We start from the raw sequence: 16,273 nt of genomic DNA, 5'->3' as shown, positions 1-16,273 counted from the left end.
ACACACACACACACCACACACACACACACACACACACCACACACACACACACACACACACACACACACACACACATACACACACACATACACACACACAGACCAACACCCAAAAATCTTGTTTTTGGACTCAGTGGACTTGAAACGTATAGAAAACTTGAAATTAGGGTACCTTCATTTTTTTGGAAAGCAATACTTTCCTTACCTATGGTAATAGGGCAAGGAAAGTAAAAATCTGGTGTGGTACACTCACACAACTTTCCTTGCTCATTGAACTATAAGCCTCATTATCAAACGAGAATAATTTAGGGAATAACATAATGACGATTGACGGCAAAATATTTGCAACTACGATCAGACTGCTGTATATGTTTATTTATTTACTCTTATGACTTTTATAGGCAGAGAGATCCTTTTGGATGTTCTGCCTTGCCGTATTACCCAATGTCATTTCCTAGCAACACTCAGTTATAGTTTATGTCTTGGGTTCTTCATTTTTCTCACTAAAAATTTGCACTTTCACTTCCTGAGTTCCTATTGTATATGTGTATATACAATTGTTTTCAGAGTACGTTTTCCTTTATGTAAATTGTGAAATTCGATGATTTTTTTGAAATTCGTCAAAACAGCTGTTCCATAGATGAAATATCTTGACTATGACTGTGTTTTTTTATAAACTTCTCTACCTACCGTACCCACGGTATAGGAAGAAGAAAAAGTAAAAACCGTGTACCTACCTATCTCATGCACGAGAAGAAGGTTACAAAGTCCATTTCTCAAGGATTGTGTGGCCCCCCATTAGTACCCCAGGAAAAAGACTCATGTCAGTTGATAGAGCTAATATAACTATACAGAGTATGGATTTGAAAAAAATCGTTAGAGCCGTTTTTGAGAAAATCGTGAAAAACATGGTTTTTTTAGTAACTGTCATTTTTCTCAGAATATTACGGAGCTCCTGCAATTTTCTCAGAAATGAGACTCATGTCAGTTGATAGGGCTTATAAATAGCTATTGATGGTAAAAATTTGAAGAAAATCGTTAAAGCCGTTTTCGAGAAAACCGTGAAAAACATGGCTTTTTAGTCATTATCCGCCATTTTTCTCAAGAATATTACGGAGCTCCTGGAATTTTCCCAAAATGAGACTCATGCCAGTTGATAGGGCTTATGAATAGCTATCCATGGTATAAATTTGAAGAAAATCGTTGGAGCCGTTTTCGAGAAAACCGTGAAAAACATGGTTTTTTAGTCATTATCCGCCATTTTTCTCAAGAATATTACGGAGCTCCTGAAATTTTCCCTGAAATGAGACTTACGCCAGTTGATAGGGCTTATAAATAGCTATCCATGATATGAATTTGAAGAAAATCGTTAGAGCCATTTTCGAGAAAAACGTGAAAAACATGGTTTTTTTAGTAATTATCCGCCATTTTTTCCGCCATCTTGAATTGAATTTTATTGAATTTCTTATTGTCGGGTCCTCATGGTATAAGGACCTTAAGTTTAAAATTTCAAGTCGATCGGTTAATTAGGAATGGAGTTATCGTGTTCACAGACATACACACATACACACACACACACACACACACACACACACACACACACAGACCAATACCAAAAATCATGTTTTTGGACTCAGGGGACCTTGAAACGTATAGAAAACTTGAAATTGGGGTACCTAATTTTTTTTGGAAAGCAATACTTTCCTTACCTATGGTAGTAGGGCAAGGAAAGTAAAAATCAGACTATAGAATTATTCATCATAAACCAGCTGTTGAGTGGATCATAAATTATTAATGTCTCAATTATTCAACTTGATAAAAAATCAGCTGTCATGTGGACTATTAATTGCATTCAATGAGGCATGCAATCGATAACTCGAAATAGCATAGTATTTTCTCCCGACTTTTCTCTGCTTTCAACTCGGTAAGCTTTTAATGATGATAGCATAGTGTTTACAACAAACTATTAGCATTGTCGGTACAACAACCCAAACAGCCATTAGTTTTTTACACACCAATATCTCGCCGACACGACAGGACAGGACAGAATTTACTATGATTGACAGTATTAGAGGAGGCTGTGGTTTATTAATAACTGCGTGAGGTTTACTGCTCACAGAACTACTAGTAGGCTTGAGTTAACAGAAATCGGTTGGAAATTCGGAACATAACTACCTATACCATGGGATATCTTTGCAGTATTATAATTAGGAACTACCTATGGACGTGTATGTATATAACTTAGGATCGGTGCACACTTGTGTCATTTCTAGTCGCGGTTCACAGACAACAAGGTAACTAGTTTAACTCGAGTAACTTTATAGTAACTAGAAGTATTCGAAGTTAGAGTTAACAAAAATCCGCTGGAAATTTGGAACATAAACGGCCTATACCATGGCATATCTTCTTATGCTATCTCTTCTCTGTGATACAATTCATACAATTATACAGAGTTTGGCTTCTTTTCAAACTTGACAGAGATTACACTAGTAGTTCTGTGAACAGTAGACCCCACGCAGTACTTTCATCCACAAGTACCTGATTGAAACTATAGACCTTATGGAAATACAGCAATAGACTGGCTTTTCCACACATCTGTGTAATCACTTGTCAGCTGATTTATGATGAATAATTCTATAGTCTGATTTTTACTCTAATATTGGCGTATGAAGGAGGCTCCTTTTTCCTTTTATATTATCCTTGAAATGCAAAATTTCCAAAAACCTTGTATATACGTCGACGCGCAATTAAAAAAGGAACATACCTGTCAAATTTCATGAAAATCTATTACCGCGTTTCGCCCTAAATGCGTAACATTTAAACATTAAGGGCCGTTTGCACAGTGTAAGTTCAAGCTAAAGCTTCAACCAAATCTGGATTTTTTTCGTTTAAACTAAAATTCCGTTTGCACAGTATCAGTTTAAACTTTGTGTTGAGTTTAAACTCTTGGAAAGTTTAAACCTCCTATTTGGATTAACTTGACATCTGTAAAGATTTGATGGGGAAACTCTGATAGTAAATTATTTTTCGACGGTTGTTTTTAATACTTCTGTAGACGATAATTATTAATTCAGATTATAGTGAATCATTATCTGAATGTAAAAATAATTATAATGGAGGAATTGATAGAAGTTTTTAATGCGATTGATAAAGATGACTGCGAAGAAATTTTAAAACTGAGAAAAATTGGGCAAAAACAAATGATTTGAATTTCTGGGATGATAGAGAACTTTCTTGACGGTTTTGCTTGAGTAAAGCAACTGCCAATCCAGTATTTGATTGAATAAACCACTTGATAGAAAATAAGACAATTTTTAACAGTGGTCTTTGATTAGGAAACATATTTTTAATAACACATAACTGAGATATTTTGATTTCGAGAGATTTCTAATAAACGACGAAGACCATAGTAGATTTAAGCGTAACAAAATCGCTTTTTTAAAAACATTCTAAACTATATTTTTTGGTGCCTACTAAATATGAGTTTGTATCTAATAGTAATATACCTTTTCCTCATTTTTTGATTGCTTTTCACTTTTATTACCGTACAGCTTACAGCTCTGTGGATTTTGAACAAGGAAATAGTAGCTGCATAACCTCAATTTACTGATGGTTTGTAAACAAATAACAAGTTTTCTTGTAAAAATCAGCCTTCCCGATATTTTAAACGATTACATTCTATTACCAACTTAACGCTTAACTAGTTTAACTTGAACTGGATTAAATGCACTGAGAAAACCGATTCAAGTTTAAACTTTCAGATTAACTTAAACTCGATTAAGTTAATCGAGTTTAGCAATCTATACTGTGCAAACGGCCCTAAGAGAAATGCCAAACCGTCGACTTGAATCTTAGACCTCACTTCGCTCGGTCAATTACATACCCATCATACAAAGCTAGGTTTTTGATAATTTTAAACAAGGTAACCTACTCAGATTTATATTTTTATTTGTATTCAAAAGTAGCTCTAAAGAAAAAAGACAAAGCTAGGTTGATACGATTATACAAAGTTGGACTTTGTTAGGTTAACAAAGATAATAATTAGTGTTTATAGTTAGTTGTGTGTGACACGGCTAGAGTAGAAACTCTGTGACAGGGTTTTGTGTGAGTCGGCTAGGGAGGGCTAGAGTAGTGAGTGAATGTTTGTGTAACGGGTGTGCGCGGCTGCACAGATCTGGATGTGCGGCGGCTCACTGGAGATATCCACGTGTTCGCACGTGGGCCACGTGTTCCGCAAGTCGACGCCCTACACGTTCCCAGGCGGCACGTCGCGAGTCGTCAACCACAACAACGCGCGCCTCGCCGAGGTCTGGCTCGACGAATGGAAGCACTTCTACTACGCCATCAATCCAGGTTAGGTTAGGTTAACAAGTGTCTATAGTGAGGTCCACGTTATAATGGCGGTGGAAAAATATACGAGAACAACGTTGCCGATCCTCTGTCTTGTCAATGCCTTCTAAAGACGGTAGCTGATACAGGTTTATTGATGTAATATTAACTGTTCATCCTCGTTTAAAATAATCAGTTATGTTTTATTAAGCAAGGAATTATATTTTTCAATAATACATATTTTCAATTCTACATTGTTGAAAGACGATCTGGCAACAGAGCACAGCAAGAAAGAGATATCGCTATCCGCTTCGTTGAATGATAGACAAGGATAGCAATACCATTGCTAATCAAACACTGCCATTATAACGTGGACCTCACTATACCCTTCTCCACTTGGAAGTCTCACTTTTATGACTGTACGAGTCTCACTTTTTCAACCTCCGAATGGCCATAAATAAAATATGAATGTATATAAAAGAAAATAATCTCCACTAGAAGTTTTTTTATATAGCACTACGTCTCTTTTCTGTATAGGGCTACTTGTAATATAAATATAAAGAAAAATAAAAATATCAGTACCCTTCTTTGAAATATTTTATCACAACATGTTTCGGACATTGATGCCATTTCCATTGATATGAAGTAAATAAATACTGCTGGAAGATTATTATTTTGATCATATGTTAGTGTATTCATATGATGTTATGAACTAGGACTGTAAATTTTGGATTAAAATTCGCACGATTCTATCAAAAATGGGGTTATTGGTGTCTAATTGGATTAAACAGAGATAAAATAATAAACTTAATCCAATTAGACACCAATAACCCCATTTTTGATAGAATCATGCGAATTAAATCCAAAATTTACATTCCTAGTTCATAAAATCATATGAATACACTAACATATGATCAAAATAATAATCTCCCAACAGTATTTATTTATTTACTTCATATCACTTGAAAATGGCATCAATGTCCGAAACATGTTGTGATAAAATATTTCAAAAAGGGTACTGAGATTTTTATTTTTCTTTATATTTAGCTCTACGGCTCATTGTGGGCTGTGGCCTCCTCCACAACATTCCTCCACAGCATCTCCATCCTCTATAACCACTAATTCCGTAAACAAATCCATAGTGCATTTTGGTGACGTCAGCACAGGTAGGGCTCTTACACCAATAACAATTTGTTGATTTCAGCTGATCTATATCAGCTAGTGTTTTTATTGGTGTAGGAGCCCTACCTGTGCTGACGTCACCATCAACCACCTGTCATGCACTATGTCTTTGTTTACGGATGTAGTGCTATAACTCATCCCTAATAAATCATCTGATCTCATCTTCGCATCGTATTCTCTCAGTTTTCATTGTACCGGACACTGAAAGAAATGTGGCAACTCAGCTTGAAGTATTGAACAAGATTTGAAGACATTTCAGTTATTTAATTCTATTGTGTCCAGACGGTTTCAGTTTTTTTCACACATCTCACTCACTCCACAACAACATTACATCTGTGTGTGCCGGTTGCACAAAGACCGGTCAAGTTTTAATCGTTGTTAATTCTACAAGACCCAATCAGAGAAGCCGTTTTATATGTGTTTATCAAATAGTTATAAAGGTTTAAGAACAAAAAGGTTTTTTGGGAAGTGAATTTTTCATGTAGAAATTCCAAAGGCAAGATTACGAATGTATTCCAACCTTAAACTGGAAGTTTTATTGTACATTAAATTATGAGTGGATTTTGAATTGTCAATTTGAAGCTCAGTTTTTGCACAGCAATGTCTGCCGGCTACATTGGCCAAAAAAGTTATTGACTCATTGAATGTTTTTAACCTTACAGTTGTGTTGTGAGTGATGTTGTGGTACTTTTTCATTCTGAAAACACTAATTTGAAATTATCAACAATCGAGTATTTTATTATTATAATAATTTATAATAATAAAAAGTGGTTGACAATTTCAAATTAGTGTTTTCAGAATGAAAAAGTACCACAACATCACTCACAACACAACTGTAAGGTTAAAAACATTCAATGAGTCAATAACTTTTTTGGCCAATGTAGCCGGCAGACATTGCTGTGCAAAAACTGAGCTTCAAATTGACAATTCAAAATCCACTCATAATTTAATGTACAATAAAACGGTTTGATAGAATTGGTTTTTGGTAATGGATCGTAGAAAAAATAACTAGACTAACTTTCTCTTATTTAGTGGTAAGTACATCTCTTATTATTTGTAAGAAATCATTCACTATAACATTTTCTAGTTTTATGCAATTTATTTTTGTTGTTAAAAAATGTTTTTTAACTAAATTATCCAGCAATTTTTAAAAATGCTATAAAATTTTTAGATTGCGACAAGAATTGTTATTAAAATTAATGAAAACTAAGACTGATACAATAATGAATATTTTGAAAAAACTGTGTTGTGAAAAAACTATCTGTTACTCAGCTCAATGCATATAATTCAGTATGAATATCTCATGCAGCTGGAAAGAAGATCTGTTTTTTGCAGACCTGTGTAGTTGTTTTCACAATCTATACCGAAATAAAAAAAGTAGTATGAACTTGAGAAATATGATAAGATAAATTCACGAGAAAAAGTTCAATTATGAATAATGTTTCAGAGAATGCATGGTTTTAAATATAAATCGTCATTAAATCATTCGTCAATCAAATTTGCATTATAGTTTCACTGTTCTTGATTGCTTATTTCATTTTCGTGTATGATTATGACCATGATTGTTGATGTGTTATTGTATAAGAATATATCAGCATACTTTTATCTGAAGACCGAGGAAGATGGCGAGGCATTGTTGATCCGAGACCCGGCTCTAGCTGCAACGGGACACTCATATCAATTGTTTTGTACTGAAATTCTTTTAACTGTAACCCTAAGTTTTGTGTGGATAAAACCATTAAAATAGAAAGGCAACATATTGTGTTGAATTTCATAGAAGTGCAGTATTATTTCATATCGTGAAAATTGATATATTCTTTGATACTTTGGTATATTAATATCCAAGATTCTTTCAATTTAACATCAGGCCTCAAAATCAATAGGCACGCTTTACATGATTAATAATAATAATAATACATGTTTTATATTTTATGTATAATGATGTACGGTATTTTAAAAGTTTTTTTTTCATTTGATAACTGAATTGTGTATTTTAGGTGCAGCCAGTGTGGCAGTGGGCGATATAAGCAAGCGCAAAGAACTGCGTCAAAGACTGAAATGCAAATCGTTCCGTTGGTATCTGGAGAATGTCTATCCGGAGTCACAGATGCCTTTAGATTACTACTTTTTAGGCGAGGTATGTTCCATGTTTCCTCCTAAAAGATATCTTATCTTATCTGTCTTTCTTGTTAACAATTTCTTTATACACTCATAGATAAAATAAACTATTTCTATAGAGGTTATGTGTAAAGCATTCAAACTTTGACTAAGGGTGTAGTAGTGCTCAGTAATCGTCGTCACAAAGAACGTTACATTTAAAGAACTGATTGAATGAAAACGTTACCTGCACATGCGCATTACGTGATCAAATTGAATACGTATAAGTGCAAGTGCAAGCTTGGTTATGCATGACCAAGCGTGCAGATGAAAAACAAAATGTGGGAAGAGTGAAAGGAGCACTCACACTGAAAGCGTGCATTTGCTGGTACGTTCAGTGTGAGCAGCTACATGCAAGTCACAATGTGTTTCAATGGCACTATTTTTTTCGGTTCTTGACGTATGCACCATCTCAGTTTAAACTGAGATTGATCAGCTGTTCGTTCAAACCCGAAAGTAATGTGTTTGTATGTATTCTAATAAATATATTATTTTTATAAATGCAGGTAAAGAATGCAGAAACGAAGAACTGCTTGGATACCCTGGGTAGGAAGAGCGGGGAGCAGGTGGGCATGAGTTATTGCCACGGTTTGGGCGGAAATCAGGTCAGTAATTATTTTAATTGTAATGGCTTTCAAGATTAATTATCTGGTCTGCATATAAATTTGAACATAGCCTAAATATTCGGACTATTTATGAGCCAAAATTATAGCCAGAGAGAGATTAGCAATCAAGAAATACAAGGGCGGTTTCCGAGCTCGGGATTCAGCTAAGTTCTACACTTTAACCGGCTTTAAATTCTGGATTCAGAGAATAATAAATTGGCTTTCTGAGTCAGGGCATTGACGCAGTCCAGGACTTAACTAGACTCTGGAGTTTAAAGATTATTTTTGACTGTGGAGTTCATAATTTCTTTTTCTGAGTAAAGTGTCACCTGGTCATATGGGACATATATATGAATCATATATTTATCTTATATTGATCAGGATTTTAGAGTTTTAAAATTAAAAAAGTTCAATGAACAGTGTTTTTGTCTTTGAACAATCTTTGTCATCGACAGAAAGATTGTTTATTTCATTTGTTGTCAAAATTAACGTAGCTTCTCTTTTGTTTCTAATAACAAACGTGCCGCTTGTGCGACAGATAGAAATATGTACTTGAAATGGCTTTCATGTTTGGCATTGACTGAGTTTATATTTAATACCCAAAATTTAACTTTTGGTCGGAGAGCTCGTTTGTTAGGACTGTGAGTTAAGTCAGGCTGATCCAGTGAAAAAGGCTAGATTTCGTTTCGTTTTATAATACAGTTATTCTGTCACAGATCGGGCAGTTTAAAAATAATTGTATTGTTAAGGGAGACGGGTTCTGAGCCTATTCATTGGTTCAGTTAATTTTTGTTCTTTTAAAATACTAAAGTCGCGATTAAACCAGTGGATGTCAAAAGGGGGAAGCCATTTCAAAAAAGGTAGGTGACTACTGAATCATTGTTCTTAAATTTTCATAGCCACAAAGATTGAATCATCATTAGCAGCAAGCGAGTGTTTTCCCCATTAATTCATTTTTTTCTTTCTTTTTTAATATACACCCCACTATAAATTATATGTGTTGGGGTATAAGTAATTTCAATTTCAATTTCAATTTATTAAACACACAAAAAACAAGACAAAACAAAATTACAAAGATTTACGAAACAAATAAAACACGATAAAATGTTACAATATAAAAAACCATGGGCTTAATGTTTGGGTGTGTTGGAGAAGAGAAAAAAAAAAAAGAGAGGAAGATACCTAGCCAACTATGGTTTCCCATGTAATAGGCAGGCAAAGAAGAGAAGAGAAGTAATGAGGAAAAAAGGAAGGGAGAAATGGGGGGAAGGAAGAAAAACAGAGGAAGGTACTTTGAGATAAAGGTAAGCGAGTCCACTGAAAAATGAAAAAAACTAATGAAAAAAAAAATGCTGGAGCAGAAATCTCGAGTCATATATCTAAATGGAAGAAGAAATTACTGTATGTCCAGTTTTTTATATCCAGTTAATTTTTCCGCTGATCTTATTATCTATGATAAAACAGAGAATGAAAAATACTATTAGTAAGAAAATACTGAAGTTACCTTTAAATTACCTTTAATTGACTACTGATTTAGAATTTGATGCAGTGAGAGGTTGATGTATTAGTATAAAAAAATTATTAATAATGACAATATTATTAAAGAGGTTACTTACTGAATGATGTTATTAAAGTTATTTCTAAATGTAATGGCGTGCAAAAAACTGAGATATTATGTTACTGTAATAGTTATGAAACGAAAATCTACGTTAATTCTGAAAAGCAAGAAATGAATGGAACAGGTTATCTTATCTGAGCTGCTCCAAAACACAACCGTCCGCTACCACTGCTACAACTCAATCCCTTATCTGTCTTATTGTTAACAATTTCTTTATACACTCATAGATAAAATAAACTATTTCTAGAGAGGTTATGTGTAAAGCATTCAAACTATTCAAAAGGGTGTAGTAGTGCTCAGTAATCGTCGTCACAAAGAACGTTACATTTAAAGAACTGATTGAATGGAAACGTTACCTGCACATGCGCATTACGTGATCACATTGAATACGTATAAGTGCAAGTGCAAGCTTGGTTATGCATGACCAAGCGTGCAGATGAAAAACAAAATGTGGAAAGAGTGAAAGGAGCACTCACACTGAAAGCGTGCATTTGCTGGTTGCGTTCAGTGTGAGCAGCTACATGCAAGTCACAATGTGTTTCAATGGCACTATTTTTTTCGGTTCTTGACGTATGCACCATCTCAGTTTAAACTGAGATTGATCAGCTGTTCGATCAAACCCGAAAAGTAATGTGTTTGTATGTATTCTAATAAATATATTATTTGTAAATGCAGGTTAAGAATGCAGAAACGAAGAACTGCTTGGATACCCTGGGTAGGAAGAGCGGGGAGCAGGTGGGCATGAGTTATTGCCACGGTTTGGGCGGAAATCAGGTCAGTAATTATTTTAATTGTAATGGCTTTCAAGATTAATTATCTGGTCTGCATATAAATTGAACATAGCCTAAATATTTGGACTATTTATGAGCCAAAATTATAGCCAGAGAGAGATTAGCAATCAAGAAATACAAGGGCGGTTTCCGAGCTCGGGATTCAGCTAAGTTCTACACTTTAACCGGCTTTAAATTCTGGATTCAGAGAATAATAAATTGGCTTTCTGAGTCAGGGCATTGACGCAGACCAGGACTTAACTAGACTCTGGAGTTTAAAGATTATTTTTGACTGTGGAGTTCATAATTTCTTTTTCTGAGTAAAGTGTCACCTGGTCATATGGGACATATATTATCTTATATTGATCAGGATTTTAGAGCTTTAAATTAAAAAAGTTCAATGAACAGTGTTTCTGTCTTTGAACAATCTTTGTCATCGACAGAAAGATTGTTTATTTCATTTGTTGTCAAAATTAACGTAGCTTCTCTTTTGTTTCTAATAACAAACGTGCCGCTTGTGCGACAGATAAAAATATGTACTTGAAATGGCTTTCATGTTTGGCATTGACTGAGTTTATATTTAATACCCAAAATTTAACTTTTGGTCGGAGAGCTCGTTTGTTAGGACTGTGAGTTAAGTCAGGCTGATCCAGTGAAAAAGGCTAGATTTCGTTTCGTTTTATAATACAGTTATTCTGTCACAGATCGGGCAGTTTAAAAATAATTGTATGTTAAGGGAGACGGGCTCTGAGCCTATTCTTGGTTCAGTTAATTTTTGTTCTTTTAAAATACTAAAGTCGCGATTAAACCAGTGGATGTCAAAAGGGGGAAGCCATTTCAAAAAGGTAGGTGACTACTGAATCATTAGCAGCAAGCGAGTGTTTTCCCCATTAATTCATTTTTTTTCTTTCTTTTTTTAAATATACACCCCACTATAAATTATATGTGTTGGGGTATAAGTAATTAGTTGCTTATTGCTTGTTATAGTTACTATTTACAAACTTCATTCACTGATATGGGATTAAAGTTTTTTATAATAAAATTAGTAAAAATTTTAAATACAAACAAAATTATGAACTTAGTAGATAAATATTAGACTAATGTTCTATTAAAGATAATAATAAGAAAGAAGTTAATTTTTAGAAAAATGAAAAACAGTAAAGAAAAGAATGAAGAATAAATAGTTTCAATATTTACAGTCGAACTAAATTTTCATCTCCAATATCAACCAATCAGGAAAATAAACTTTTCTTGAACCTGTGTCTATTGAATTCTTCCCTAATGTAATCTGGTATTGAATTGTAAATTTTTGGTCCCAAATATATGTAGTTTCTTTGCCCAAATGTAGTGTTCATGCTCGGTACTATTAAATTCGTGTTTCTCTGCCTTGTTTGATGGTTATGATCTTCCAGTCTTATGTGTTCGTTGTTTCTCCTCATTCGCGTGATGATAGCCTGGATGTAGAGTTGTCTTACACTCAGTACTTTACTGTCTTTGAAAAGAATGTTCGTGGGGAATTGATTCTCCTTGAAGCCTATTATTTATAGTATTCGTTTTTGAAGTTTATAGAGAGGTTCAACATGTATAACATTCGTAGCTCCCCAGATAATAAATTATGACGTATCTTAAAATTGATTGCACTAAAGAAAAATAAACAGTTTTTAATGTCTCATAGTTGAGGATTTTACGGAGTTGATAGAATTTGTAGAGAAGCTTCCTGATCCGGGTAATTGATTGATTAATGTGCTTGTCCCATTTGAATTTGTTGTCCACTATTGTTCCTAAATATTTTATCTCATTGACTTGTTGAATTGAAGGGCAATCACACGGGTTGTTGGTGCTTCCACAGTGATGCAGGATTATTGAAGAATCCGGTGGTCTCGTCCGTTCTGTCCGAGAAAAGGCTAAAAATTTCGTTTTTGTTGCATTTACTGTAAGTAAATTTTCTCTCAACCATTTATCGACTTTCATCAATTCTTCCTGTGCCAGATTAAAAACTTCCTCCCAGGCGTTTCCTTCAAATAGTATACACGTATCATCAGCAAAAGCTCATTTGCATATGCCAAATACAGAATTGGCCCAAGAACTGTTCCTTGGGGAATCCCAAACTTCATCGTTTCCTCTGAACTGAGATGTTCTTCAACCTTGACTTTCTGACGCCGGACACAGAATTCATAACAATAATGTTTTTATAATAAAATAAATCTTGTTTTGTTTAAATGTATATATATGTAAAAAACTCATTAAAATTCTAGTTATTCTGTTCCCTTTTGTTATAATAGTATTCCCCTCACATAATTGGTGAAGGCACATCGTGCTTACATATTTGGTGGAGGCTTCTCCCGCCGTTCCACATATTGCTTACAAAAGGACTTTATAAGTGCAGGACTTGAATTAGATTCTCGCTTCTTTCCCAGTCAAGGATTGATCAAAAATCGTCCAGAACTTGAAACAGCACTATTTTAAATCCCCGACGAGGGTAGGGGATAAATTTAAGTTCCAAACTTATCTGACCAAACACATATCAGTTATTGTTTTGGAGTAGATGCCCATTTGAGTAATACCAGAGAGAAACAATAGCGTAACTTATATTACCTCCAACAGGTGATTTCAGGAAAACAATTATTATATGTGCTTTATGTTATCAATGCGATCCACCTCGGAAGCCCCTGATGATAGAGAATTTAATTTGGTCTCAAATTGTGAACTAGAATTTGATTTTTCCCTTCACGTGCATTAGATTAAATCAAGAATAAATAGTTTTGAAATTAGTTCAAAATTATTAGGTTAGTTTAAAGAAGCCAAAGTTTTCAAGAAATGTATCCTCTCTCCTGAGTTCAAGCCACAAACTTGAGAATTATGCAAGAAAAAACAAGTAATTGGTATAGAATTGTAGAGATTTTGATCCTCTATAAGCCCTGTACTTTCAAATTTGTCTTCATCCGCTCCGTTCGATTGAAAAATTGCTTGAACTGTGGAGAGAGGATAAATTTATTGAACTCTTTAAACTTACCTAATTCCAAAACTATTTATTCTTAATTTAATGACGTGAAGAGAAAAATCCTGGTTCACAATTTGGGAACAAATTTAATTGTCTATCATGAGGGGCTTCCGAGGTGAATCGCACTGAGAGCAGAGAAAAAACACATTTAATTATAGTTTCCCTGAGCGGTGTAACGATGGGGACTCTTTGGCTCAACTCACACTTACGCGACTCAAGTCGAGAAGAGACTGCGACTCTAGTCTCTTGTCGACGCAGCATGTGTTTTCAAATGGCGACACTCAGACCAGTCGACTCTAGTCTCCGAGACCTCACGACTGTAAAACTGAGTCGAGCGTCGATTCGACTTGTTGGTCGAGACTTAAGTTGTACCATGCATTTTGAATGAAAGTGAGGTCATATTTTATGAAAGTGAGGTTTTATCATTTTAGATAAAACAATAATAAGAATTAGATGAGACAATATATTCATAATAATTATTATAAAATTTGTAAAAGTAGTGACGAATTACATGTTATATTTTCAATAAAATAAGGTTAGAAAATGGAGTAGCATGGAACTGAAGTAGTGACAATGAGCAAGAAAGTCGTAAGGTCGAAAGACTGGAGTATCCTCGGAGTCGACGATTTGAGTCGAGGTTGTGTGAGTTGAGCTTTAGATTCCAGGCTACTTACTATGTATACTTACATATAAACTAGCACATATTCAGCTTTCCCCTAATTTGTTGCGCAAACCCCTATTTTTTGTCTTCATTGAATGGATTAATAATGATAATGTGTGTTGTGTTTGTAGGTGTTTGCGTACACAAAGCGACAGCAGATAATGTCTGACGACAACTGTTTGGATGCAGCTAGCCCGGATGGACCCATCAAGCTGGTGCGATGTCACGGCATGCAGGGCAACCAGAACTGGGTCTACAACGAAAAGGTATTAAATATAAATATTTTCAATATAGCTAAAGCTGAATTCTCACAGAACATTGAAAATATAAATTCTATTAGTTGTGATGGGATTATTCATATTCGCTCGGCCGGGCTGAGTTACTACCTCCGTAAACTAGTTGACCGAGCAAAGTGAGGTCTAAGATTCAAGTCGACGGTTTGGCATTTCTCTTAATGTTTAAATGTTCATATGTTGCGCATCTACGGCGAAACGCGGTAATAGATTTTCATGAAATTTGACAGGTATGTTCCTTTTTTAATTGCGCGTCGACGTATATACAAGGTTTTTGGAAATTTTGCATTTCAGGATAATATAAAAGGAAAAAGGAGCCTCCTCCATACGCCAATATTAGAGTAAAAATCAGACTATAGAATTATTCATCATAAATCAGCTGACAAGTGATTACACAGATTTGTGGAAAAGCCAGTCTATTGCTGTATTTCCATAAGGTCTATAGTTCCAATCAGGTACTTGTGGATGAGAATACTGCGTGAGGTCTACTGTTCACAGAACTACTTGTCAGCTGATTTATGATGAATAATTCTATAGTCGATTTTTACTCTAATATTGGCGTATGAAGGAGGCTCCTTTTTCCTTTTATATTATCCTTGAAATGCAAAATTTCCAAAAACCTTGTATATACGTCGACGCGCAATTTAAAAAGGAACATACCTGTCAAATTTCTTGAAAATCTATTACCGCGTTTCGCCGTAGATGCGCAACATATAAACATTTAAACATTAAGAGAAATGCCAAACCGTCGAATTGAATCTTAGACCTCATTTCGCTCGGTCAATCAGCTAGTGTTTTTATTGGTGTAGGAGGTGATGAGTAGCCCTACCTGTGCTGACGTCACCAGAATGCACTATGGCTTTGTTTACGGAGGTAGTGGCTGGGTCCAATTAGAACTTGTGGGAATTATACAGAATGGCCCATAAATAAGTTGACACGTTGGTACACGCTGTTCTGTTGTTAACTTGGACCAGTTATAGAATAGACACGCTGGGAAGTCTAGCCTCTGAAGCCAACATTTACTGCCATAATCACCATATCGTGACGTCAGCATCGGATAGAAAACTTTTCTGCAGAGTTTGTTTACATTGTTTTCCATAGCTGATTGAGTCTATTTCAGATGGAAGTAAATTATTATTCATGAAAATGGTAAACTCCAGCTGAAATAGAAATAGAAAACAATGTAAACAAACTCTACAGAAGTTTTCTATCCGATGCTGACGTCACGATATGGTGATATGGCAGTAGATGTTGGCTTCATCGTCTTTCAGTATGAATATACAATGGGCCGAGTCTATTCTATAACTGGTCTAAGGTTGTTAACAATATATTCATTGTTTATCGACTAACAATGAACACACTATCACGAACAACCATCAAACTAAACTGTGGTAAACAAACTAAAAACAGCTGTGGTTTGAATTCTAGCAACAGCTGACCGTAAAAATTGCTATAGTGAGGTCCACGTAATAATGGCAGTGTTTGATTGGCAATGGTATTGCTATCCTTGTCTATTATTCAACAAAGCGGATAGCGCTATCTTTTTCTCGCTTTGCTCTGTTGCCAGATCGTCTTTTAAAAATGTAGAAATAATAATTGATTCACAAAACACTCGTTATGAAATTATTGAAAAATATAATTTATTGCTTAATAAAATA

The 16,273-nt window shown here is 34.8% G+C and overlaps 1 protein-coding gene across 8 annotated transcripts in view; it reads left to right on the top strand.

The window, feature by feature from the left end:
- Positions 1-16,273, top strand: part of LOC120348845 (polypeptide N-acetylgalactosaminyltransferase 5-like) — a 65,760-nt gene that overhangs the window by 37,536 nt on the left and 11,951 nt on the right. For 3 of the 8 annotated variants that reach the window (XM_039427183.1, XM_039427168.1, XM_039427159.1), the window contains exons 8-10: positions 7,508-7,647; positions 10,566-10,664; positions 14,454-14,588. In XM_039427183.1, the coding sequence (XP_039283117.1) occupies positions 7,508-7,647; positions 10,566-10,664; positions 14,454-14,588 (374 nt within the window). Of the gene's footprint in view, positions 1-4,171; positions 4,353-7,507; positions 7,648-8,173; positions 8,273-10,565; positions 10,665-14,453; positions 14,589-16,273 lie in introns of all 8 variants that reach the window. The other 5 variants (XM_039427192.1, XM_039427186.1, XM_039427177.1 and 2 more) reach the window with 3 other exon arrangements.

Source organism: Nilaparvata lugens, chromosome 1 (genome assembly GCF_014356525.2).
Source record: "Nilaparvata lugens isolate BPH chromosome 1, ASM1435652v1, whole genome shotgun sequence".
Taxonomy (NCBI): Eukaryota; Metazoa; Arthropoda; class Insecta; order Hemiptera; family Delphacidae; genus Nilaparvata; species Nilaparvata lugens.
This window is presented reverse-complemented; position numbering and strand designations above follow the sequence as displayed.